This window comes from Chroicocephalus ridibundus, chromosome 4 (assembly GCF_963924245.1).
Source record: "Chroicocephalus ridibundus chromosome 4, bChrRid1.1, whole genome shotgun sequence".
NCBI classification, from domain to species: domain Eukaryota; kingdom Metazoa; phylum Chordata; class Aves; order Charadriiformes; family Laridae; genus Chroicocephalus; species Chroicocephalus ridibundus.
The window spans coordinates 64,817,190-64,844,815 of record NC_086287.1 but is presented as its reverse complement, the minus strand read 5'-3'; the positions used below and the strand labels follow the sequence as shown (position 1 = coordinate 64,844,815).

The window sequence follows — 27,626 nt, the reverse complement described above, 5'->3', positions numbered from 1 at the left end:
ATGCTGTGCTTTGTTACTAAAATGTCTGGCGTTCGGCTCCAGGAAGCAACAGTGCAAGCAACCAGAGCGCTTGGAATTAATCATTTCAGCTTTGTAACATTTCCCCTTTTTTTACCAGTTACAGTATTGGAAAAGTTGTTGATGTACATGGTAATTAGGCTCAGCAGCCCGTGCAAGAAGAAATCCATTGATCTGGGCTAACTGTTTGGAGGGGTGTGAGATAACAGAACAGACCTCTTTCCCCACTTTCTGCGCAAATCCTACCTGCTCGGATGCCGGTGGCCCCTGCATTAGGCACAGTTCTACACACGGAGGTGGCCCACAAGCAGGGAACCACTTGCAGCAGCGGCAGCTCCTGGGCACATTGATATTGTCACAAAATAAATTGGCTACTCTCAGAGGTAACACAAATGCATTAGTAATACTCCCATGGCTTATTAGGCACCAGAGGAATCACACAAAGCTATGGGGAGATCAGATTTGTTAGGACGCCTGCCCAAAAAGACAGCCGGCCTGGCAAAGTAACAGCCCAGGAGGGAAGCTCGGGGACAGGGACGGTGATCCACTCGGGTCTGCTGCTGCCTGAGCTGACGGTGCCCGTGTTCATCACATTGAAACACGGGGGGGGGGGGCTGATGATAAAAACCTTCTTAACTGGCAATCAAAAATGAAACGGCAATGTTGCGTCCCATTGCACCATGCACTTTTCCCTCCCCTTCCCTAGCAGCTGGAAGAAATTAAAAGCATCACTTTTAATCAATGAGGGGAGGTGAACACAAAATACTTATTTGTTAATATTTGCAAGATTAAAAATAGTAAAGCTTTGATTTATTTTTTTATCATCATTCAAGTCCTGTGCCAGCAACTCTGCCCTGAATCAGTATTAGCAGACAGCCTGCAGAAGGCTTTCTGAGTCAACTAAGGAGAGTCTCAAGTATGAGGGCTTTCTAAACAAGAAAATGGTGTTAATTCACAAAAAGCACATAGCAAATCATCGTCAGTCTGGGTCTCTGCTCTAACATAGCCAGTTTACACTTTTGGTTTCCTATGGGTGCTGCCCATCCCCGACACTTCCTGTTTAATGATCTTTCCACATACAAATAAATCACTCAGTTTCATTGCAAAAACCAACAGTAAAATAATGGCCTGACAAACAAGATCAAATGTCCTTTTGATTTAGTTTTAGGCAGAGAAGCTACACGTCCAGGAAAAAATAAGTCTACCTCTGTAATGCCAAAGGACTACCAAAATTGGGCTCAGGCCTTCTTTTAACAGAGTTGGTGGTGCTTTGCCTCTCGCACCTACAGAAGGATGGCCAGGACGCTGGGGAAGGTACTTAATTTAGAGATTATATTCAGAATAAAATAGGGTCCTGCTGGTACCCTATGGGATTAATGTGGCTCTGAAATACTGTTAAAGATGTTAGTGCATTAGCTACTGCCTGCAGTCTAAAGGCAAAATATATTAATCAAGACTGTGCCATGAATCTGTACTATCCCAGGCCTCCCAAAGAGATGCTGGGGGATACACAGTGCCCTGTTTTTCAGGTAAGCATTTAAAGACTCACTAAGATACCCAAGTCCTTGAGGTGGAGAGGAGAGGAGAGGAGAGGAGATGGAGAGGAGATGGAGAGGAGATGGAGAGGAGATGGAGAGGAGATGGAGAGGAGAGGAGAGGAGATGGAGAGGAGAGGAGAGGAGATGGAGAGGAGAGGAGATGGAGAGGAGAGGAGAGGAGATGGAGAGGAGATGGAGAGGAGATGGAGAGGAGTGGAGAGAGGAGAGGAGAGAGGAGAGGAGAGGGTATTTCCAGTTGGAAGGAACTTAGAGTGATCACCTAGTCCAACTGCCTGACCACTTCAGGGCTGACCAAAAGTTAAAGCATGTTATTAAGGGCATTGTCCAAATGCCTTTTAAACACTGACGGGCTTGGGGCATCGACCACCTCACTAGGAAGCCTGTTCCAGTGTTACACCACATTCTTTGTAAAGAAACGCTCCTCAATGTCCAGTCTAAACCTCCCGTGATGCAGCTTTGAACCATTCCTATGTGTCCTATCTCTGGATACCAGGGAGAAGAGATCAGCACTTCCCTCTCCACTTCCCCTCCTCATGAAGCTGTAGAGCGGTCACCCCTCAGCCTCCTTTTCTCCAAACTAGACAAGCCCAAAGTCCTCAGCTTGTCGCCATAGGACATTCCTTCCAGCCCTTTCACCAGCTTTGTTGCTCTCCTCTGGACCCATTCAAGAGATTTCATGTTTATCATCCACTTCTGCACCTGTCCGTGAACACAGTCACAGCCAAGGAAACACACTGTGCTTCTCAAAAGAGAGAAAACTTCTGTGCCCCCAGGGAGGGTTTCAGAGGTGCAATTGCTCCCATACCCCCAATTTCCCACAGTCCGTGTGACCTGAAGGGTGCCCAGAAGAGACCATCATAAGGGAGATGATGAAGTGGCAAAAAGGAGAAGGAAGGGAGTGAGGTACGCAGAAAAAAGCCAGGCTCGTAGCTATCAAAAAAAAAAGTGAGAAAGCAAACCCACCAACAGCTTTTACAGCAATTGCTCTGCTCGGACAGGTGTCCCATGCCGTCTGGCAGAGAGGCACAGAGGGGTGAAGTTAACGCTGCTGCAGCTTTCTCTTTGAATTTTTATGCTCCTCTTCTACCATGCAAAGTCATGTATGGTCCTCCAAGGACTAACGTCCTTGATTTGACTGCCTCAAACTCAAAAATCCCCATACGCCCAAAGAGAAGCAAAGACACAAGGAATTGTTCAGGGTAGCAGGAGATGGGAGGGAAGAGTTGCAGAAAAAAAATCTAGCCTCAGATCCATAATCCTCACTCAGAAGGAGTCGCATGGGTCTCTTTGGTGGCAGAAGGTGTAGCATGGACTGTGCCGGGCTGTCTGTAACCACACAGATACAAATATACAAGGAATTGCTCTGTTCCTCACAAGGGTTTGGCCCAGACCCATTAGCAGTCTCTCCATAAATTCCCAGGCACGGACCAGCCAGGGACCACTGTCAAGTGGCAGTTTGGATGAGGCCACGTTGTTTGAAATTTTGAAGTGGGCTCTTCTGTCCCGTGCACATCCAATATACAAATCTAGACACCATCAGAGGTGGTGTTAGGTCTAAATCAGTGAAACAGTCCTTTAGGAAATATTGAAATGGAATATTAACATATCTGGAGATAGCTGTGAATGCAATGAAGCCAAACAATAAAAATTAATAAAAAATTTGTCTTAAGTGAAAAGTTCCTCAAGCATAACAGAGGCTGCAGAGGCTGCTAAGATGTCAACAAAATAAAACCATATTGATTTTTGAGGGTATAACTTATTTGCTCTGTAATCATGCTAAGCTGTCGCTACAGCTAAACTATAGCTACAGGACTTCATCTTCTGGGACAACACATTCATACAAAAAGACCAGAGAGGGACAGGAAAGGGCAGAAGCATCCTTAGACAAGGTAAAACAACCTTTCCCTTCTCACATGGAGATGAAGAAAGTGAAGTGGTGAAATTAAAGGCAAGGCTATTCTGCAAGCTCTACAGTGGTAGCACGAGGAGGTAAATTCCCCCCTTATGGCCAAACTGAGTGGGCCTTATTGCTTGACGAAAAAAAAGACAAAAACACACACACACACACACACACAAAAAAAAAAAAAAACAGAATGAGGTGCATTAATTTTTGTTGGAGTTACACATGAGGAGACAGTAAGGAGGAAAAGTCGGACGCGAGACCTTTGGCTTAGACAGCTGAGAAAGGTGCCCTTTGCCATGGTCACAAGAGAGTTGTCTGTTACTGCAGCAGTTAAGCAACAGCTGTGAACACCCAAACACAATGTCATGGGCAGCAGATTTCGGAGCTGTGACTAATGTCACTCTGTATTTTGCCCTGGAGAAGAGAAGAGGGGCGTCACCATGCCCGTCTGGAGAATCCCTCTGTGTCCCCTTGCCTCAGCTAGGAGCAGCAAGCAGCAGGATGTATTAACCTGTAGATGCTTTGAGTCCTCAAAAAGATACAGGCAGGGAAAGGAAACATACCATACATGTTGCCATCAAGAAGCTGATCAAATTAATTTTCAATAGGCTTAAGCAAGCCAATGAATTACAAACAAAATCTGAGTTAAGTCATGCCAAAAGCCTGCTGGCCGTATAAGCCCTAATAGAAATTGATCTGTTTGATCTGCCTTTCCAGAGGTTTGATCCTGCACTCCCTGGGACCCTTGCCACTGGCTCAAACCAGCAGAGGAATAAGCTGCACGTGCAAAAGAAAAGTATCAAGAGTGAGACATGGATGAGGACTGAGCACCAGCGTTGGGGTGGGCACATTCCCTACCACAGGACAGAAGCCCAGGATGCCAATGAAGCCCCTACTGATCTACATTAGTCACAGCAGCTCCCTAAGCAGCATGGTTTTTTTCCGTGGCTTCTCTTCAGTAATAATGATGGAAAACCTTGTTTTTCCCAGATAGGTTTTGCCATCATTGCTGTCCCACATGGAGAAAACTCCCAATAATAGAGTGAAAAAAGGTGAAAATGGATGACAGACCCGCCAGTGCAGATGGACCACTGGACAGAGGATGTGCTGAGCTGGCGTAACTCTGCTCCAGTTACGCCACAGCTTCCTGTTTGTCAGAGTTACCCAAGGATGATGCTCTGATCGCTTCCTATGTGAGCAAGTTGCTCCCCACAACTGATCAGGACTGAGCGTGAGCACCAGCTGGCAAAGCGCAAACAGCTCTGAATTAAGCTGCCATAATTGTGAATGGCTTTCAGAGCTCAAAACCTGTGAAAGTCCTCAGGTTCACCAGAACACGTGCAACCTTCAGGAGCAAGGGCCAATACACAGAGCTATGCTTTCTGCTTCTTACATTGCTTCTGCATCAGGACACTCACTAATATAGTATGCCATTTGGAGCGTCTTTAACATGAAAAAGGGGGATCCTGAACGAGCCTTGGTACAACCTTCACTTTTAGGAGACATGGACGCAGAATTCAAATTAAAATAAAGCTTTTCTAAACGCTATGTGACACACAAATGACGAGTGATTCACTCAAGAAACAAGATGCGATTCACTAATACCTCAAGCAAAATCAGAAAGCCTATTTAAAAAGAAATTATTCTAATCTGAAATAGAAAGAAAAACAGGACGTGTGTTAAGACAGTCTGATACCCTCACCTGCTAAAAGCCTCTGAGATTCACACTGTGCTGAAGGAATTAGATAACATCAATCGCTCACAGCATTGTCCCTGGCTTTAAGAGCATCACAGGGCTCTCCGTACTGTATTTCACTGCCTTAAAGGCACTCGTTTCTCCTCACATCTCCTTGGCTCAGTCTCCAGCACGCCCTCCAGGAGCAAATGCACCAGAGGTCCTATACGGACAATTGTCCTCTTCCCTGGCTGCTCCTGACTCAGTTCTTTGACACAGCTCATTTTGCTCATGGTAGAAAACAGCAGTATGTGACTGTGTACCTTAAAAGCTGTGGAGGAAATCTTTCCTTCACTGAAGCATGGGAGAATTTTGGCTGTGATTTCAGGAGGGCCAAAATCTCAGTTTGATTTTTTTCTTGCACTTGCATAGACTATGTTGGTCTAGCAGTTAGCTGGAGGTGGTGCCTTAGCTGGTGCAAATAGAAGCAATGACGAGAAAAGGAAAAAAAAGCTCTAAAAACATTTCATCTCAACTCTTGTTTCCTGTGGGAATACATTTGGTAGCTTGATGCGGGCCTTCCTTCATGAATTTCAACAATCAATAGAACGTAGATATATTTATACAGGTTTGAGACCCCTAGAAAACTGTCTTGGCTCCCCTCCTCAGGCCAAGCTCCATGGCTTGACATGCAGAGATGCCCTCCTCCAGCTGTGTGAAATCTTGAAAGGCACTTAATGAATTAGACATTATCAATATTCTCTTCCACCATCACAAAGCAGTAATTAACTCTTTGAAGACTCATGCTAAACACCGCTTTATAACTTTCAGTCCTCAGAGGCAGCTATGTAATATCATTGTGATTTTAAAGAATATCTTTCCAGATTAATTATTTTTCCCTCTTTGGAAAAAAAGTTCAAAGTCCTGGTTCTGCCTTGGAGTGTGCCTTAGTGATGTTAGATGTGCCAGGAAGATTTCAGAGCATGAAACATGATACGCTGCAATACTTTGCAATTACGAATTAAAAGTCACCTCGCGCCGCTGGGCAGGAGAGATGACTGCAGGTTGAAAAGCTAGCAGGCACGCTCACTTTATGGGCTCATAAATGCAGCATGATGGCTAAGCTACCTAACACACAAAAAAGAAAACAAAAATCCAGAGTTGATAACAGCATGCTGAGCAGATGCCTTAAGTAGGTCATTCAACATGCCAGGCCTCTAAATGTTATTTGGGAGTGAGAAAACATTATTTTCCCACTTCAACATGACTTTGTCTTCCCTGTCATGTGGAACTAACCTTTTGTGCTCAATACTATTATTAATTTATTAGCCTTTTGAACGTCTAAATTGCTTTGCAGTCTATGGACTATATCTAAGTGCTTGCTGAGGGACAATGCAGCACAAACACGTGTGTTTGTGTGCATCTGCATACACGTATGCGTATTTCGAAGAGCAGACCGGATGGAAGAACAATTCTGTCTCTATATTTTTGACAGTGAGACGTCCGTTTTCTTGAGCGCAGAACTGCAAGGAGTGTATTTTTGTTATAATTAAATGTCAAACCTTCCGAGTGATGACTACGTAGAAAAAGTGCTAAGTATATTTCTATTGAAATCAATTAAAGGAGACAACGATTTTCTTTCTGTCTAGATTACATGACTCCAGCACAAACTGCTGCAGTACAGTGCTGCTCTGCCAGCCGTGTCTCATTGTCTGAACATCTGCTTTCTGTTCGCCTGATGAAACTGTCCTGGATGGCACTGCTTTTCCTAAGAGATGAACTCACCGTCAAACACTTCTGCGCCCAACAGGGAATCATGCATACTTTCAGCAGATATGAGGTTTGAAACAATCCCCTGAATAACTTTATGTAACAGGACGTAGATTGTGTCCCTGGTGTTGAAAGTAGCATGATTTATTTTGTGCCTAGGAACAATACACAGAATTTCTGCAAAGCAGGCTCCAGCTCAGCACATCCTACTGCAATACTAGAAGTAAGACCTTTCCCAAAATAGTTCTTGAGTAAAACTGAAGGAGACATCATAGGTGGAGTTCATCTGATGTACCCTACGTATTTAAAAGTTAGCGATCAAGGACTCTCTCAGAAGTCAACAGAAAGGGTATGATTTTCCCATCCCAGACTGGGCACTGAAGAGGGGCCAGATCATTGCCTTCAGGAGGAACCATTCCTCAAGGGCTATAAAGGTGACTGGTGACTAGCTTGGATGTCATCACACAGCTTTTGATGAAATGAACTGCACCCTGCACGCACCACATTGACATGACTTTTCTTTGACTCTCCATCCCCTCTCACGTAATGCCCACGCATGCCCCCAGGCAACAGTTCCTTTTCTTCTGCAAGATCCAGGGTTCCTTTAGAAGTGCTGTTCATTCTTCCTTTGAGTCACTGCCCCTATGGCAAAGTCCACGTACCTGACGCTGAGCTATACAGATCTACTACTGAGCTCCACAAGTGTTTCCACCTGGGCGACTCCCTGCGGCAGGGCCCTGCAGGGCAACCAATTTTCCTTAAAAAAGGTGCGTGGGAGAGAAAAATATCCAAGAAAACCCATCCAGGAGGCTATTCCCCATATGCATCCCTGGACTACAGAGTTGAACTACAGCACATTGCTCTGTCAGGAAAAAATCTGTACGTGGTTTTGCTGTACACATCCTGGTCATGACTAATGGGGGAAGGGGAGTCCAGGAAGCTAGCTGAAGTGGCAGATTCAGAGTTTTAAGAAGGAAAGAATATATTTTGTCACATTATATGTGGCATTATCATGTCACATGAAATCACCGTCAGCAATGCCTGAGCAGAATTGTCATCGCGGGACTGTAGCTGGTGGCACATGCAGGTAGGCAAGATGGCAAAGAGGGGGATGCTGAAGTCAAGCCTTGGAGGACATCTTATCAAAAGAGAAGCGATAAGCTAGAAACCCCAAACCAGCTTTCAAGCCCTGAAGCCCTTCTTCAGGTCTGAAGCGGAGTTAACAAGCTTCGAGTCAGAGGTAAGTTGACAAGCTGGAACCAAACCCGATTATAATTCAGCTCTTTCAGGCTTCAGCACAGACAGAAGGAAACTGTAATACCATTGCATCTGCTTTTTGCCATGGGTATTCTGTGCCATACTTGGAATATTAAAGAGCACAAGGAATGCACTAAAAATTAACACCTTTGTAAGAAACATTTTTAAGATGCTCCAGTGGCTATAGAGAAACTAGACTCAGAAAAGTAAAATTCTAGTTGTGTTGAACTCCTGTTACTGTAGAGGCTGAAATTGCCTTGTGAAATACTGTGACAGCCTCTGTACATTATCAGGTGAGATGCCCCAGGTACAGCCGCAGATAAATGTGTTTCGGCAGCTAGAGGATCACAGTTAATGCTCAATAATCTATAAATCATTGTTATGAGATTTCTCTATGCAAATGAAATTTATATAACCCTCATCAATCTCAAAAAAAATATCATAAAGATTAAATTTTGCAGCCGCAATGCGAATTAAAGAATCCCTTAACCTGTTTTCAAGATACGTCCTTATAGCTAATTAATTTTTAGATGGAGTGTTCTTTGAAAAGACTAATGGATAGTGAGCGCTGCTGATTGATTATAAAACGAGCAGGAAGGTTTAAGAAGTGAGCTGTGAATGTAAAATTGCTACCAAGCTTTATTAACCTTGCCATATAAAAATTCTAAACTATGCAAGTGAGACAAGCGTGTACTAATACAATACTTTCGCTGAGTACATTTTGTTTATTTAACATCAATAAATTTCTCTCAGTTGGTCTACGCCATGCAGATCCATCAGAGTATCCTCTGACCTATATCTCAGCACGTGAGAGACGAAACCTCACCTCTGAGGAATCCAGAATCAGTATTGTATCAGACTATAAAATATAACTTTATACATTAGGCAATGGGGGGAAAAAAGCCAAAAACCAGAAACTGTGAAGAAAAGGAAAAGAAATGTAATTCAAATGTCACCCTCCTAGGACTGCTTCTCAGAGCTGCAAATCTATGGGTAACTTTTATTGAGCCATCATTAACAAACAGCGACAACATTTATTGAAAGGCCAGTTAATCTGCAATGACCTGAAAACATCAAGAGTAAATTGGGGGCTGTTAAACACTGCAAACAGTTCGCAAGAGCGTGCAATCTCTTGGTGAGAGCAAGGGGAAAACAAGAGCTGTCGCCTTACCCGTTTCCTCAGGTTGCAGGTGAGCGTGAGATTCCTCGAGAATGAGTTTGCAAAAGCAGTATAAAAGTCCAACACTTTAAGCAAGGCTTCTCGTTTAATAATATGTAAATCGCAGTATGTCAAAGCCCGTACATTGGCACATGCATGGGCCAGACTGGTTTCCTTCCAGAAGATATCACCAAACACATCACCTTTACCTGAAAAATAGCAGAAAAATTTGTCAAGAGATAATGCTTATGCAGTGTTCTTCAGCACACAAATTATTGCTTCCCAAACTGTCTTATGCTTCCAATTATTCTAACGTAAGCTCTCAACTGAGAAAATTAAGGGTAAAAGTTTTAAAAGTAGCCGAGGTACCTGAGTATCCTTAGCACGGCTCTGTGAAGTGTCACAAAGCATAAAGCCAGATTGTAAAGGTCTCCTTGTAGCTGAAGGTGCAGGTAATGGATTTTTCAAAGGCTCCTGAATATAATAAGCACTTAACTCATGTTCAGGTGATCGAGTATTTCTGGAGGTCTGTTCCTAAAGGAGTTAGGAGCCCCACTCTTACCAAAAGGCTATGACACCTAGGTTCCTACATCACCATGGCTTTGCAGTGTGGTGCATGAGCCACCAGGGCCCAAGGACCACATTTTAAAGGATGTTTAAACATTTTTAATTCAGTGTGAGTGGCAACACTCCTTTTGAAAAACCCACAAAAAACCTCCCTGAGAATTTTAACCTCTAAATAACCAGCTCTAAATCTTAAAGACACACAGAAGTCTAGTTCTAAACCCAAACACATCCACTTAAGTAGAGGCTTACACTTAAGTTTGTATTTAAATGTTCGCTGAGTAAGAAAGGGTTTGACACCTTAGACACCTGCATGTATAAATAACCAGATGTGAAAATTACACCTGAAGGTTATTTCTACATTGGTAGAACATGTAGCAGAACAGCTGATGCTGAGGACCTGCACATTTTGAGGACTTAGGACTAGCTGTAGCCCAGTCGCACGGACGGAAGAGCTCCAAGAGGTGGCATGCTGGGTTTGTGTGGCAAGGTTTTGGTAGCGGGGGTGCTACAGGGGTGGCTTCTCTGAGAAGCTGCTAGAAGCTTCCCCTGTGTGTGATAGAGCCAATGCCAGCTGGCTCCAAGTTGGACCCACTGCTGGCCAAGGCTGAGCCCATAAGCAACAGTGGTGGCACCTCTGTACTAACATATTTAAGAGGGGGTGAAAAAAACTGCAGGAAAGCAACCAGGAGAAAGAAATGAGAGAAAAAACTATGTAGAAATGAAGGTCAGTGAAGAAGGAGGGGGAGAGGAGTGGTCCAGGTGCTGGAGCAGAGATTGCCCTGCAGCCCATGGTAAAGACCATGATGAAGCAGGCTGTCCCTCTGCAGCTCATGGAGGTTAACAGTGGAGTAGATATCCACCTGCACCCCATGGAAGACCCCACACTGGAGGAGGTGGATGTGCCTCAAGGAGGCTGTGACCCCGTGGAGAGCCCGTGCTGGATCAGGCTCCTGGCAGGACCTGTGGACCCATGGGAGAACCACGCTGGAGCAGTTCGTGGGAAGGACTCACACTGGAGAAGTTCATGGAGGACTGTCTCCTGTGGGAGGGACCCCACGCTGCAGCAGGGGAAGAGTGTGAGGAGTCCTCCCCCTGAGGAGGAAGGAGCGGCAGAGACAATGTGAGATGAACTGACTGCAACTCCCATTCCCCATCCCCCTGCACCACTCAGGGGGAAGGAGGTAGAGAAATCGGGAGTACAGTTGAGCCGGGGACAAAGGGAGGAGCGGGGGGAAGGTGTTTTAAGATTTAGTTCTTATTTCTCGTTACCCTATTCTGATTTGATTGGTAATAAATTAAATCAATTTTCCCCAAGTCGAGTCTGTTTTGCCTGTGACGATAAATGCTGAGTGATCTCCCTGTCTTTATCTCGAACCATGAGCCTTTCATTGTATTTTCTCTCGCCTGTCCAGTTGAGGAGGTGGAGCGATAGGCAGCTTTGGTGGGCACCTGCCATCTAGCCAGGGTCAACCCACCACAGGTGGAAGGGCATGAGATGTGCTTCTCCATATCCCCCCGTTTCCTGTCCTCTGCAAGCAACCCACGCCCCCAGAGAGCCACCGTGCTAGATGCTGAAGGAGGACAGGATCGGGACATCAGATTCAAAATCACGCTCCTGATCCAAGCAAAACACCATCATGGATGCATACTGGAGAGACGCTTTCCGGGTTGGACCCTATGGCTGCTCTACGAAGAACTAGCGGCAGCAGCAGAAAGCACCTTGAAACATCCAAAAGCTGCCTCTTGTTGCCAGGCTGCTTGCCAGCCAAGGGCTGGGCAAGGGCCGTGGCGTGTGGTTGGTGGCTGACACCTCAAATCCTGAAGCAGAAACCATGGTACAAAGGGCATTTTTGTTTCAGACCCCAGTGATATCCAAGCTCTTTATTTTAGCAGTTATTAAAAGGAAACTAAAATCAATCAGTCAGTGGTGGTATTGATTTCAGGTACCTCACACAGCCCCTTGGTGAAGGTTAGTGATTTTATAGTTTTGGGATAAAAAAAGGTAATACATTTTAATATCTCCTCTTTTAAGAACTTGTAGCATTTCACTCAACTCTATTTTGGGAACAGTTTATCCATTTGGGAATAATTTACCCAACTTTATTACTTTTTGGCGTGAGAGGCTCTATTTCTCTATTTCCAATTCTGCTTTAGGTATTGCATCCCGTAAAACATATCTAACATTTCTCATGTACAGTAAAATAAAGTGTGCAAGTCCTTACCTTCCTTTCCTTGTTTTTATTTTCTGACGAAAGTCTATATAGCAGAATCATCCCTTAGAAAGGTTCTAATTGCATTCTCATTGAACTGCTTTTAATTCTATATATTTTGATGTAATTAAAATTAACTACAATACATGATACAGCTGGTATAATTTATAAAACATGTTGCTTTAAAATGGTTTCCTTATCACAGAGCATTTCCTAGTAACATATCATTTATCTAATGTGCTGTTTTGAAATTACCCTTTGCAGTTAATTGTCCTTGTCTATACCCACAGTTCAGAACCTGGTTTACAGGCATACTCAGCGCAGTTACATAATTTATAGAAAATAGACCATTTCTGAAATGCATAAAATTGCTTAATGCATTTGCTCTCTGAGGTGGACACAGGATAGAATTGAGTCCCGCTTTCAGCGGCTGCAAAGCGCAGTTAAAAAGACAGACTTCCATAATGGAACTATTATGATTTTTCCACTGAAATGTGGGCAAAATGCTTGTTTTTTTCCAAATTTAAGGTAATACACCGTTAATTTAAGCCAAGAGGTGGAAAGGAGTGGATGCTCACTCTGAAACTCTGCACAATGCTGTGTTTCAGAATGTGTACCCAAACCACAGGTAAATGAAATCACCATTCATAAACTTGAGAAGATCTTCTCACTGTCTTCAGTTCAGTGAGGCAGGGAACCGCACTGGGGCCCTCAGAAAGGCTGGGACATGGTGAACTGAACCTATTCGCTCCTCCATGAGTCATCAGTCACTGGATTTGAATGGCAAACCTATGATCTCCTCTTACATTGTGGTTTATTCTCTCCAGAAAGTATAAAATCTTAGAAGCGCTTAAGGATTCTTGAATTTGACATTTCCCCCACACACTTCTGAGTCTCATTTGCCTGTTATAAATGTGCTAAGGAAGGTACTGAATGAAAACAAAATCAGCCGGATTCTCCAAAACAACATGTCTTTCCTCATAAATACAGAGATTAATGTACTGTACTCCATCGCTATTAACTGTAGTTCACTGAGTAGAAAGCAGTAATTATTCATTCAAGTTTAATTTTACACGGTGCAACTAAATGAAAAAAAAAAAAAAACCTTTCAGAGTTGCAACAGAAAATATAATTGGTTAGGTCTGAAACATCAGCTACTCCGAGGCATGGATATATGCTGTACGCTTGCACGACACATGCACGTCTCCAGAGAAAGCCGGGGGCTGGGATGGCAATACAGAGGCACTTGGGGCTGATGCAGCCTGTGGACTTTTCAAAGCCTCTCTCTAGAGATTTCTCGAGGCCCTAGCATGTTACCTCCCAAATCTGCACTGCCCTGAGCGCTGAGCAGTCTGAACACCCCTCCTGAACGGAGGCGAAGCACCGGGGAAGTCCTCCTGCCCCTGCTCTCACGCTGCCCGAAGCAGCACTGAAAAAAGGAACACTGTAAAATTAGAGTGGGAACCCCTTGCACACCTTTTGTACTTGGTATGAGGAAAAGGACGAGCCGAGTCAGAATTTGGGTATTGCAGGATTAAAGCTGGCAAGAACATGTGCGTAAGGATTTGGGGACTGAAAGAACCACGGAAACCAGGAGGACATGGTGCAGGGTGTCGGTGACAGGCACGATTTCTGCTGAAATAGCTACGCTGGTATCATTCTGAATATGGACAAAAATTTGCTGGTGTATTATGTAAGTATGCCCGTACATAAAATATACATATATATTCACACACTTTTGTATATGTATTTAGAGGCATCATGTAACTATATAATAGGTAATGATATTTTGATACGCTATTCTATCTTTTATAGTATCATAACTCTCCCATACACAAAGAGGGGATGGGTGGGGGCAGATGTTCTCTGCAGCCTTGCACCATGGACTGACTTACCAATTTGTGAGACAGCAGCTTTTATGCCTGGACCTTTCACGCAGAAAGAATCTTCAGGGTCTTACGAAACTCCCCAGGAGCTTGCAAAGGGAATGAAAAAGTCCTTGGACTCAGAAAGGAGAGACGCTTCTTAAACAGCATCTCAGAACCAATACACGTCTATGTAAAGGCGAAATTTATGCTTCTCCAGAGGGGGACAGAAACTGAGCTAAGAAATACCTAGATGACATGAGAACTTGATGGGGCCTTTGGGAGAAAGTTTGGGCAGGCAGTGAAAGAATAAATTCTTGGTGGAAAACTGCACTTAGAAAAACCACATAAAAGGAACCAAGACTACTTCTTAAGGTGATAAGGTGTTTTTCTGTGCTGTGCAGTCTCAGCTAATAGGCCAGCTACCCTTCCTCTCACTTAAAAACATCTCCAAATTCCCATCAGTCACACTACCAAGAGCCAGACATGATGAATAATGTAGGCTTTCTACCACTGTATGCTCAAATCTTCTGTTGCTTATGAAAAGTAGAGGCTGATCTTGTTGCTGAATCAGTAAAACTGTATCATGTACAGAAAACATTCATCTAACTGGCTCAGGTACCAATAGCCATGACGTGATGGCAGCATGCACAGATGTGGAGGTCAGTGACCAAATATCAAGCCCCTGCAGCCATAATTACATATACTGGTATGTATATTCATACAAATACATCTGCCTGTGTCTATACATCTGCAGTGAAAGCTCTCGCTGCAGGACAGATGTATCTCAAACTGATGCAGAAATCCAATGAGCAAGGAGGGAATCAGCTCCTGTTACCCAGAGCAGCACAGCTCTGAGATGGTGCAGTGAGTAGGTAAGCTCCGCAGCTCCTTGCCATGGGACACTGCATAGGTTTACAAAATGATAGGATGCATTCATGGAATAAAATCCGTCTGTGGCTACTAAACGCAAAAGATTTCCCTCTGGGTGAGGAAGACCTTAAAACACAATTTAACAGAAGGTTGGAGAATACTCGGGGGAGGTATCACTGTTTGCTTACCTAATCTTCCTACTTTCTCCTGCACATCCGCTGTTGGCCATTTTTGGAGACAGACCACTGGGCTGGCTGAATTTCTGGACTTAGATAATACAGCTGTCTATGCCTGAAGAGGGGATCTGGAGAAGATAAGGGTGATATAGTGGTGCAAATTCATCAGCTGTCTCCTGCCAGCTGGGACATTATTGCTTCCTGATGTGCAGAGACGGCTACTAGACTGTGAGAGAGGGCTCCTTGCCTCTGTGAATGTTTTAGCCACAATCTCAACCTTTCCTACAGCATCCAGAAGGGCCAGAACTCCCTTGAAAATCAGATCAGAGCTGAGCACTGACCAGTCAGAAATCCAGCTCTGTAGGACTACACATTAACATGTGAAAGGGCATAACGATGAGAAAACACAGCATTTCTACCACTTGAAAGATTGTCAAAATAGCCTGCAAATAAACAATAACAAGAGACTATGCCAAAGATCCAAGTCCATGAAGGCAAAGGCACTTTGCATTAGTTAACACAGTGCAACCTTCCCCCTCTGCATCTAGAACACAAAAGAAATGTACCTTTCTTCCAGCATTCACGACGGCCACAGGAAGAGCAAAAGGTCTATATAGATATTACCCTGTTAGTGAAGGACTTATGGTCCACATCTTTCTCACTTTGAATGCAAGTCTCCTAGTACTTCATATTTTTCTAGAAGCCCCAGCTCCTGGACATAGGACATCTCCGTTTTGATTTTATACAGAAATAAGTTTCTGTTCTTCCTGACTGCGGAAATAAACTTGAAGGCACGACCATTCCCACCATCTTCAAAACTCATAAGGCAAATCAGATTGTCTCAAACTGTTAGTTTGATTTAAAAGAAATATATTATATGATTTTAAAATAATTTTCCTTTTCTTGTGCTGCCAAGACTTTTGAGCTCCTGGGTTTGGCAGTGAAGCGTGCAGGTCTGATTCAACAGTGAAAGGAATCTTTCTGCCATTGGAGGCTGCAGATCACATCTATAACACACCAGCTGGCACTAAATTAAGATTGATCCTTCTTATTATAGTTAACTGTCATGCAGATAGAGACAAAAATATTTCAAATTTACAAAATAATGTGAAAAATTTAATGTTCCCTTCAACTCTGTCAGTAAGAGCTAATAACGTTTTTGAACAAGCATCAGTGGGACTAAATCTTACATGGTACCACATATGCCAACCTAGACCTGCAAGATACGACTTATTCCAAGGAACGTGTTTAAGAAGAACTGCACGATGGAGAGCAGCACATCACATTGGTTCTCAGATCAGTAATCCTTCAAGTATTTTGCAAAATACTTTAAGATTCAGCACTTTAAAAAAAAACCCGACTGCATCGCTATAATTATCGCAGTCCTGATTGATAACTGGAAAAAACCCAACCCTTTGGGAAATGAATATTTCCCTCAGTTAATCTAGAGCTTTAACTCATTGGAACAAAAGGGACTTTTCCTACAGATGAAATATGACACCGGCTGTTCTGTAAATTGCTACCAGGTACACATTACTAACCTGGGGAAACACTCACAATTAGTCTGCCTTGGTTTACTTCACGTGAAAAATAAAAAAAGGTTCAGTATAAAATATCAAGAGTTGATTTGACATAGGGGCAAATTCTGCCACCTTCATTCCACTTGAGAAGAAACGCAAGCTGCAACTAAATTAATTAAAATCCCAGAATTAGCTACTAATACTATGAGATGGAATTGGACTGCCAGTTTTTCATGTCATACAGTGCATCACACGTGGTTGGTCTTGTCCCGCACACAGCACATTCTCGGCTCTATAACACCAAGGAAATTCAAAGTGTTGATGCGTGGATCCCAAACACCAAATTACTAATGCCCATGGACGAGAGCTATGCAGCACCTGGGTCTCCTGCTCACCTAAATGGAAACTGCTACTTGCTCAGCCTCTAAAGAACTTTCCTCTGTGTGATTTGATAGGAGACTTTCAACCTCCTAACACATGTAAGATTAAGAGTAGAAAAAGACTCATCCCTATTTTCAGCTGTCATACCAAATTCAAGAAGACATGCCACTTGTGCTCTTGCTTTCCCTAACTCCTCTGATACGGCATAATATCCCCTTCCTGGAGCAAACATTTGCGAGATAATTCATGACGCAGACCTTTAGTAAGTGAAACTCTGGCTTGCTTAAAACCAATAAATCCAGTAAACAACAGGTTTCTCTGGAACTATATGCAGACCATGCTGAGAATTAACATGCAACATATAAAGGCAAATAACAACTTAATCGAGTACATATGGGATCAGGACCCTAAGTGTGGCTGAAACATGAGTTATTAAATCTATATTCATTCTGGCTTGACTATCAAAATTGAATTCATTCAGCAGCAGCCCCCACTAGGATTTCACTGCTCAATATATTTTTATCGCTATGCAGTTTGAGCAGTACTTTTGATCAATTCCTCCAATCAACATTTGTACGTGGTGGCTCATTATTTTTCTGCTGGCAAAATGACTTCTTTAAACCTTGTTAATCGGCCTGGTTTAAGTTACTGCACAACTTACGCAGTCAGCTGTGGAAATGGTGGGAGCTGGAAAGCAGCTTCCAGAGACACTTGGTTGGCCTTGCCACTTACATGAAACTTCCCGCCAGGAGCAAATTCAAGTTAATTGCAGCAGGGTGAATTGTTAGGTGTCCTCTGCTAGCAGATGCCTTGGTTCATTAGCCGGGGGGACTTCAAACCCCAGTCCTTCCTGAGACTTCTCTGCTGATAACACCTCCCCATGCAGAGCAGTGGCAGTTAAATTGTATACTCCTGCTTGAGACGGTGGAAAATTACTGACATGCCTTCTCAGGGTCACCTTGCTTGCTAGGAAAGTTTTGATAATTAGAGACAAGACTGTTTGCCCTTCTCCATTATCCTGGCAACTGCAGATGAGTTATGTTAAAATGACTGGATTGTGTTTTCTCCAGCGAAGCAGCACCCCATCATATCAGCTCTGCATGTGGTGCGCTCACTGCTACAGCAGCAGTCAGCACCTGCAAAAGGTGGGAGACTGTCCTCGAGAAATGGAGATAACTAATGAGGGGAACGTAATGGGGCATCTGGGTATCTTCATTAATGAGTCCTATAAACTGCCGATCTACAATTGCATTCATTCTCTTACTGTACCAATTTCTGTAATCTTGATTACTGCAGCAGCTGGGCATTCAATTACCCACAAATAAGAACAAAACCAAACCACGGTAGAACAAAACGTCACAGGGCCGCAAGTTGCCCTGTCAATCACTAGGTTTCACCTGCTTTCGAGCACAAGAAATGCCAAAGCCGGGGCTGTTGAGCTGGGAAAACTGTGTTGAACAAAAGGATGGTAGTCTCCACAGTGGAGCCTGCAGAAAGCACCTGGATGGGATGCCGAGTCTCCTGAGGACATCATTTCAGCATGCAGGGAGGCTGGATGTGCAACTCACCATAGTTGCGAGGGAAGGAAACCTGACAAGGGGAGGTGGAGAAGGGGTAAAAGCAGCAACATCACAGAGTGATTCATGCTGGGACCCGAGGGAGGACAAAGCCCTGCACTTCAGACAAAAGCAGGAGTGTAAGAGATGGAAGAGGCACGTTCTTACCCCGTTTTGGTGTCCCTACCTGGTTCACTTTTCTAGGATATTCCACTTTTAAGAATACACCAAAACTGGGTGCGTGAGCATCTTAAAAAATAAGAAAGGACACACCGTCTCTCTCTGTCTCTCTAAATAAGGCAAATAACACTACCATATTAAATAGCACTACACAGTAACTGCAACGTACCAGTTCGAAAACAAACTTAGGAAATGGATGGCTCTGCAAGGAGCAGAGGCTGGCAGACAGCGTGTCCTGCCATGTTCCTGCTCTCATAGACGAATTAATGAGGACAAGTTTCCAAAGGATACTTATCGCACTCTAGGTGGATGGGGAAGATGGACAGACTGGTAATACAACCCCATAAGTTGACTTTCCCTAGGAAACCCACTGTGACGGCAGCTGCTTGGAATATTCAAGCAGACTACAGAGGTTTTCACGTTAGGCCGAGGCTTTTAAACCTGGTCTATCCCTTATGAAGATTCACTTTCCTTGTGCTTGAACTTCTCAAGGCAGAACACATTGATAAAAATTATGTTCTTCACCGTCTGATCTGCAATCACGTCAGGTGCCACAGCTGCCACTATAAATGTCTTTGCAACTGCACGTGGGAGAGATTTTCTTCCACAAGTGAATTTTTAGGATACAACATCTCATAATTACTCAGTTCACTATTCTGTCAAGTAATCTGTCAGAGCATGAAAAAAACTCTTCACTGTGTTCTATGACTAGAGAAAGCAGTTTGTCTTGCTTTAAGTTACATTTACACGTTCTGCCAGTCCCTGTAGTACACAATGAACATAGCTTTGAGTCACTGGATCGCCTGTCAGCAGCCATGGCAGAATTGAAGGCACTTTCGGTAATTAAATGTAATTCACTTTAACTAGATACGCTTAAAGGTCTCTCCAACCAAATGGCAAATAACACAGATACTGGACTTACCAGTACAATGTACAAAAAAAGAAGTTCTTACTGTCATTCCAAGCATACAATATTCATTAGTAAATGCAATAAAGTTTTCCATGGAATCCATTTAGTGATGGCTTTGGCTTCTAGTTCACTAAATTACATATTTATTGTTTGTTTTAATTGTAATACCCAGAAAACCATTTATTTGTTTAAATGCTGCTACTTTCTCTTAAAGCTTTTCTTTTTTAAATAGCTGTAAGCAAATATAAGATATCGCCACTGAGATTAATAATAAAAATGAAACGGTTCAGTGAGCTGAAGTACAAGGAATATTTTACTATGAAAACTGCAGATTTAGGAGCTTTCAACATAATGACTTCACATCTGAATATTGAAGCAAATTCATTCTTACATTAAAGCTCTCTTTTTAAAAACCTTAGTATATACTAGAATACAGAAAGTTGCAGCAGGTATTACAAAAGAGCATGGATCTGCCTTTTCCTGAGTTCATACCCTTCAGCTGGGAGGACCTGGGTCATGCCCGCAGGGAACAGTCCCCATGCAGTCATGGAATCACAGAATCATAGAATAGTTGCGGTTGGAAGGGACCTTCAAAGGCCATCTAGTCTAACCCCTCCCTGCAATGAGCAGGGACTTCTTCAACTAGGTCAGATGGCTTAGAGCCCTGTCCAACCTGACCTTGAGTGCTTCCAGGGATGGGGCACCTACCACCTCTCTGGGCAACCAGTGTTTCACCACCCTCATTGTAAAAAATTGCTTCCTTATATCTAGTCTAAATCTTCCCTCTTTTAGTTTAAAGCCATTACCCCTTGTCCTGTTGCTACAGACCCTGCTAAAAAGTTTGTCTCCATCTTTCCTATAGACCCCTTTAAGTACTGAAAGGCCGCAATAATGTCTCCCCAGAGCCTTCTCTTCTCCAGGATGAACAACCCCAATTCTCTCAGCCTTTCTTCATAGGAGAGGTGTTCCATCCCTCTGATAATTTTTGTGGGCTTGCTCCAGCAGGTCCATGTCTTTCTGTGCTGAGGACTCCTGCGCTGGACACAGTACTCCAGGTGGGGTCTCATCAGAGTGAAGCAGAGGGGCAGAATCACCTCCCTTGACCTGCTGGCCGTGCTTCTTTTGATGCAGCCCAGGATGCAGTTGGCCTTCTGGGCTGCAAATGCACATTGTTGGGTCATGTCCAGCTTTTCATCCACCAGTATCCCCAAGTCCTTCTCGTCAGGGGTGCTCTCAATCCCTTCATCCCCCAGCCTGTATTGATACCGCAGTTGCCCCAATCCATGTGCAGTACCTTGCGCTTGGCCTTGTTGAACCTCAGGAGGTTCACACAGGCCTACTTCTTGAGCCTGTCCCATCCGCACACCTGCACATGCACCCACTCCCACCTCAGTGCAGGATACATGTAGGCAGGCTTGTATGGCAACATGTCAGGAGTCTCTTCAGCTACATGTTTGTCCTCATTTCTCCTTTCTTCTCCCTTGCTGCCTGATGGGAAGGGGCTCAAGGAGCTCAAGCCTTGATTCATGACCAGTATTGACTCCCTGTGTCTGCCCTTGTCCCACATGCCAGTGCAACTCCCAAGTTTAACCCTCATCTCCCAGCAATCGTCCCCATGGGATACTCATGGAGCCCTCTTGAGCCACCCTTATAGGGAAGAAGCAGTACAGAGCTTCAGTGGGGTGTGAGAGGTCCCCTAAGACAAGGCCACACACTAGATTTGCCCTCAGGGAGTCACAGCCCCAGTTAAGAGAAGTCAAATAGTTAATATCGAACAAGAGATTGGTTCTACAATAAATGGGTCTATTTTAAACAGGCAAGACAGACTCTGGATGATTTTCAAGCAGAACCACCAGTTCTTCCTCTACATTTTTCTGCCTGTGAGGATGGCTCCTGCCTCAACACTAGTGCTGACAACTCAGTCCCACCATCTGCTAAATCTTTCCCAACCCCATACAAGCTAGTGAGGAGTCTGCATTAGGCTCTTTCCCACCCACTGCTGGCAAACCAGACACGACAGTGGAGTGAAGGGGTGATTAACCTGGAGATCCCCCATTACTGAGACTTCTGACGACTGTGGGTGGATAGATGGTGCATCCCTATCTGTTTGCATAGTCAGATCAGACTATTTATTTTCTGTAAAGCCAGCTCACTACAAGTGACAATTTTCCTTCCTTGTAGAGACTGTTTGCAGGTGTTATTCTGGGCTAGAATATAGACAAATGAAAATCCCAGTGTGAAGGTTGATGTGGAAATCCTCCTGAGAGACTAATATAAAACAATGTGCAGTTCCTCTACCAGGCTATTTAAAAGATGTCAAGAACACAGATGCTGTTCTCTTCCACTCAGAGACACTGTAACTGTGACCAGTGAGCCATTCTGGGCAGAAAGAGCATTCCCAATGGCATAAAAGATGAAGGGTTTGCTTCTAGAGCAGTATCTCTGGAGACACGACATCTCCATGTTATGACAACCACTAGCCTCCTGTAGTCCCAGCTGACGTTAGGCAAGCCTAGTTAATATTCAAAGCTAAGCAGAAGGTAAATATGTCCAAACCACTAGGCATTTCAATAGAGATCACAGTACCTAAAATAGCCACCACTTCGTCGTCCTGGATGACTTCTAGGGATCCCGAGACCACAAAGCAAAGAGCATCAACACTTTCCCCAGCATGATAGATGAGGTCCCCCGGGGCGCAATGGATCGTCTGAAACTCCACAGCCAGGGCTCGCAGGCAGCCGTCACTAGCCAGCCGGAAGGCAGGGTGCTCGTTAAAAACTTTCCGGTTTAGGTGCACGCAAATATCTGCTCTCATGTCCTTTGGGCAAATTGAGAGAACCTGAATAAAAGAAAGATGAAAAATAATCAGCTGGGAATATGACACTGGGCCAGCGCGCACTTTATAAAATAACTGAATGGATGGATCCACCGCCTGGGTGGATTTTAAGATCCGTCCATTCAGTTATTTCATAAAGCTTCTGGTGGGAGTTTTATCTTGAATTGGGGGTAGTCTTTTTCTACCCATCTACTGCTTTCACTGCAGCTGAAAGGGTGATGTGGAAGAAGGGACTATTCTGTTACACTGTTCTCATCCCTAACAGTTTTCACACTTGTTTTCCAGAATTGCAGATGGCACTACTATGTCCTGTTTGTGGATAACCCTCCAGACTTGGTGCCCAGACTATCTGCCCACTGCTACACTCAATCCCTGCAGGAACACAGAACGGATGCTCAGAGCTGAAGGAGCTTGAAGACATGCAAAGACACACCATTCACAATAGAGAACACCATATTTTGCTCACATCCAGAGAACCTAGTCTTCAAAAGTCTTGATGTAGATGACCACTTACCGATGCGTATCCAAACACACCTAGGGTTTAGTTTCAGTGCCATACAGACATATAATAAGTAACCTGCCCTGAAGGGCTTACAGACTAGAAAATCCAAAGAGTTTGAGATTAGAGCAAAAAGAAAGTATTATGAAACCTTATGGAATGTAAAGAAAAGGTGAGTGAAAAACTGTTCTGTGAACACAAAGTTGTCTTTGTAGCAGATCAATTAAATAAGACCTTCAATGAATTTCTTACCTTAAATAGCTTTCCCTATTGAAATAGTAACACAAATACACCTGAAGAAAGAAAGTGAAAACCTGGTGGTCTTGTTAGGTTTGTAAACTGTGTGTTTAATATTTGCACATCCTCCTAAACATATTAACATCTCTAAAACCCTAAAATGCATGGTAGCTAATTGCACCGAGAAACACATAAAACCTTTTAAAGTTTTCCTAGGATAAATAATAGAAAAGAGCATGAGATAAGAACACTCTGGAAGACTCCTACAAAGAAGACTGCAGATCAATAGTACTGATTAATTTCTCATTGTATGGAATTAATCTGGCAGCTTGCTCTGCAGACAGTGTGAGAGACAGGGACATTGGGTCAATGTGTTGACTACCATTGAATATTAGCAAACAGAGGGAGACTCTGGTAACCCTGATTAAGCGTTGAGACAAATGGTCATGTTAATATTGAAGTAAAGCCATGATTTTCATTTCTGTTTAATGCAGAAGGGGTATAAAACATAAGTTTGCAAAGTATTACTAAAGGTGCTAAATCATAGAATGGCAAAATAGTAAACAATTTCTTGTTTAATAATAACATTTAGACCCTTTCTTATTTCAAAAGATCAAAGTTCCTTTGCAGACAAAGATATAATGACTGCAAAAAGCTGAAGCAGAAGTTACTCTCCTATCTTCTGTACTATGACAGTCTTGAGGCTAGAAGGGGCTACTGCAACCATCAGCACTAACCTCTTGCACTCATAATTTTCATATCAATCCCAGAATACCTGGTAAAGTCGCAGCCTAGAAGGCCTTGATTTAGTGTTTTCAAATTAAATAAGGTAGTTGTTCCCACGGACAGTTACTCTCTCCTTTAAAACTTGTGCTGTTTCTGAACTGATTTGGTTTTCATTTTCAGCCAACAGCCAGTGGATCTCATCATGTTGCTCAGATAAAAAACCTGCACTCGTCGGAAATCTCTTCCACATGTAGGTGTTTGTAGAATATGGCCAGGTCATTTCTTGATCTCATCTTGAATAAACAAGAGAGATGATGCTTCCTGTGCCTAATGCTATGAAGCACAGTACTCTTTGTAAGCTTCTCCATAGCATGAGCGTTTCTCACTTAAAACTACCTTCCTAGATCTACCAGATAATTAGTTTTCATTTGACTTAACACAGGGTAAGTTAAATTGGCTTAATGCTATTTTTCTGTAATAAAATGTACAGAACACATTAAAATATCCTGCATAAGTCTGTTTTATCATAAAAATTAATAATAAGCACATTTGCTAAGACATATTCTCCATAAACCACCATTTGCATTAGTAATAATGTCTTGTCTGAGTCACTGTTGACCATATTCCAGATAACATTTCCATAATTTTATTAGGGGCAAATGTCCATTTTACAAACTTATACTTACCTGAGTCATTCCGTTTACCCTTAAAAATACAGGCATACTTTAGTTTTTCCACTAAAAAACAAAAATTACTTTTTAGAGTGATTGTTTCACCTTAGCCCTACTTCTGGATCAAACAGAAAGCTCGTCTTTATCATAATAAAATAGAAACATGCCATCTTTCTTCTTCTCAATAGTAATTTAATGAAAAATTCCACTTTCTTTTGTATCATGATTGATGATTTTTAAATTTTTATCTACTCTTGAGCCTAAATCATGGTTAGAAGTTTTTTATGTCCCTTTAATACTTTCAGTAATGTAAGTGCTTTTGACTTAACAAGGCCATGAACTACGAATTCTCAAGCACTGCTCTTTAAGAAAAATGTGTGTATTCATATATGACTGATTTCCAATTTTTATCTCATAAGTTTCCAAACTGCAGGAAAAATTGCTTAAACTATTGCAGAGGTTGTTCCTGTAAGATTTGGAGATGTTCCAGTACCCTTTGTTTTTTGGAATGTAAATTAATTGTGTCCCTCGAGAATAAAAGCCACTTGGATGCAAAGCAGCATATTGTTTCCTCACAAATACAGGGGTAAATACAGGGTATTAAAAGTGAGCACTCAAAGCATTACTCTTTTTATAGACCCATCAAACATATCTATCATCACACACTGTAACATGAAGAGACAGAAAAAATTCCATTGCACAGAAAAAGACAGTCTTAGAAAGCATAATTCTGGAATTTTCTGATGTCATGATAAGGTGATTCTCCTAATGACATATTACTGTAGGGAGATATATGGAGATATCAACTAGTACAGAAGTAAATGCGTAATGATTCAAGAGTTAGCCAGGAACAAATATTCTTTATTTCAGTTTTCTTGTCTGCTACGCTGCAAGTACTGAGAACACAGAATGAAACAGATGACAACTAAAAGAAATACTTAATATTAAAAGACTTGGCAAAGGAGCTTTGACTGATACAGATAAATGTAGATATACGTAGGGGGGAAAAAGGAGCAAAGATAGATAATCTCAGTATTCAGATATGTTTACTGTATGGTCCAAGCACAGGACTTCACGAGCTCCAACCCGACTTTGCAGCACTTCTTTTTGTGTCTACAAGTACGAACATCATGATTTCAGAAAGAGTCTCACGTATGCCACAAGCTTCGGTATTAGTTGTACTGTAGAAAGTGGTTGTTGGTGACACAGATTACAGTACATAGTAATTTTTCTACTTCCAAGAAGACACATAATGGGATATAGGATCACACAGAAGCATTTGGAAGCTAATGATTAAATAGTCCAAAGATCCTAAGAGCAGAAAATGAGAAAACGAGCACTTCAAATTCAGATAAATATTCTTCTGAAAATGATCCGTTATCACACAAGACTTCAACACTCTTAATGTGAAATGCTCTTACTAAGATCACAGCATTTTTAAAGCAGCATGCAACTAAAAAGACACAAACTAGTAGCAACATGGTCGTACGTGAGCCCATATGGTGTACACATGGACACACATGGGCATAAAAGAGAAATTCAATTTAAGGGAGAGGATATCCTGTAACACTCAATCTACTGTTTCACTGAAATGCCTCCAACACTTCATGTCAGTAGAACCAAAATTCAGCTGGGACATTTGTTCTAACCTGTGTATTCTTTCAGCAGCATATCAAAAACCACCAAGACAAATTTCTGAAGAAGAAATTTCCTTAGAGATTTCAAGACCTTTCTTAGTGAAACTTGCAGTTTATAAGCTAGGCAGGATATTAAGGTTGCTGACTGCAATGCTTTACTAACTGATGGTTTTGGAGCACACGACTTGGAGCAGGCAGTCTGCAGGGACCAGATGCTTGTGCTGCTACAGAAGTTGCTCTGTAATAAATCTGTAGCCACAGACTTCGCAGTCAGCTTTCCCATATGCATCCAAGCAGCATGAAAGAACAGAACCTGCTATGTTTCAATGAAAAATCAGAGGAGAAAGTCAATTTCTACCCAGAGAAAAATCCTCATTGGCTGTATAAGCTGCGTTTCTACCAGAAAAGAAGCAAGGCTCCATGCCACACATGAACAGTATGCATGTATCCATAAAGACCTGAACCACTACAAAGCTGAGAGAGGAGAAAGTAAAGCACAGAATAACATTTATCACTTCCCTTCTTCACACAGAAAATTAAACCTTCTCAAAGTTACTGTAAGACAATTGCTGAGCTCTGCCATCATCACCTGGCACCCAACTGATACACACCCCAACACGACACCCAGTGCAGAGATTCAACACCGCTGTCGTCTCTAGAGCACCCTATAGCACACATAAAATGCTGGCGGTGAGTGAAAAGTTTGTGGTTGCTGCTAGAGACTGGGAAAGGCCGTAACCAGCTCTGGAAGACTCACAGGGAATTGGCACAAAACGTCTCACTATCGTTTCAGCTTGAAATCTGTAGGGGGAGGAATAAAATTCCCAAGGAGGTTCCATCCGATTTTTTTCCCTCTCCCATCCATTTCCTCAGCATGCTCGGGCAGTTTAAGATAAGCCCCTTGAACAGCTCAAAGAACTCTACAGGGAGCAGAGATTATAAAGAACTCAAAGAAAGGCAAATGAATCGAAACAAAAACTGAACAGATTAAGAGTGTGTCCAAACAATATCATTTAGGACGGGTTTAAGGATTTTTTAAAAAATCTTCCCCAGCTGGAAAACACTATAGGATGTCTCAGCAAATGTTACAGAATCTGTTAAGACTTGTTAACAAAAAGGACAGGGGCCAGTGAATCATGAACGCTATCTATTTGCAATTCTCATTCAGCACACAGGATTCTTACTTTCTCGGGGTTGTAGCTACAGGATATTTGACTGATACTCAAGCAAAGACTCTAGACAGTCTTAGCAGTGGAATAACAAGGACCGTTTCCTAAATGAATAACTATAAGAAAAATGTCGGCTTTGACAATAAATGAAGAAACCCCTCCAACTTCTAACCAATAAGCCACAGATAGTTCTTTTTATTTTGTGGAGAAAAGCTCTGGGTTCTCAGACGTATTCAGCACTCATAATCAAGGTCAGTTCTTTCCAAAAAACC

The 27,626-nt window shown here is 42.8% G+C and overlaps 1 protein-coding gene across 1 annotated transcript in view; it reads right to left on the bottom strand.

Moving 5' to 3' along the window:
- Nucleotides 1–27,626, bottom strand: part of KCNH5 (potassium voltage-gated channel subfamily H member 5) — a 165,632-nt gene that overhangs the window by 22,266 nt on the left and 115,740 nt on the right. Inside the window, exons 9-10 of the mRNA XM_063333555.1 lie at nucleotides 22,166–22,418; nucleotides 9,354–9,550 (exon numbers count right to left, since the gene is read on the bottom strand). Of these exons, the coding sequence (XP_063189625.1) occupies nucleotides 9,354–9,550; nucleotides 22,166–22,418 (450 nt within the window). The remainder of the gene's footprint in view (nucleotides 1–9,353; nucleotides 9,551–22,165; nucleotides 22,419–27,626) is intronic.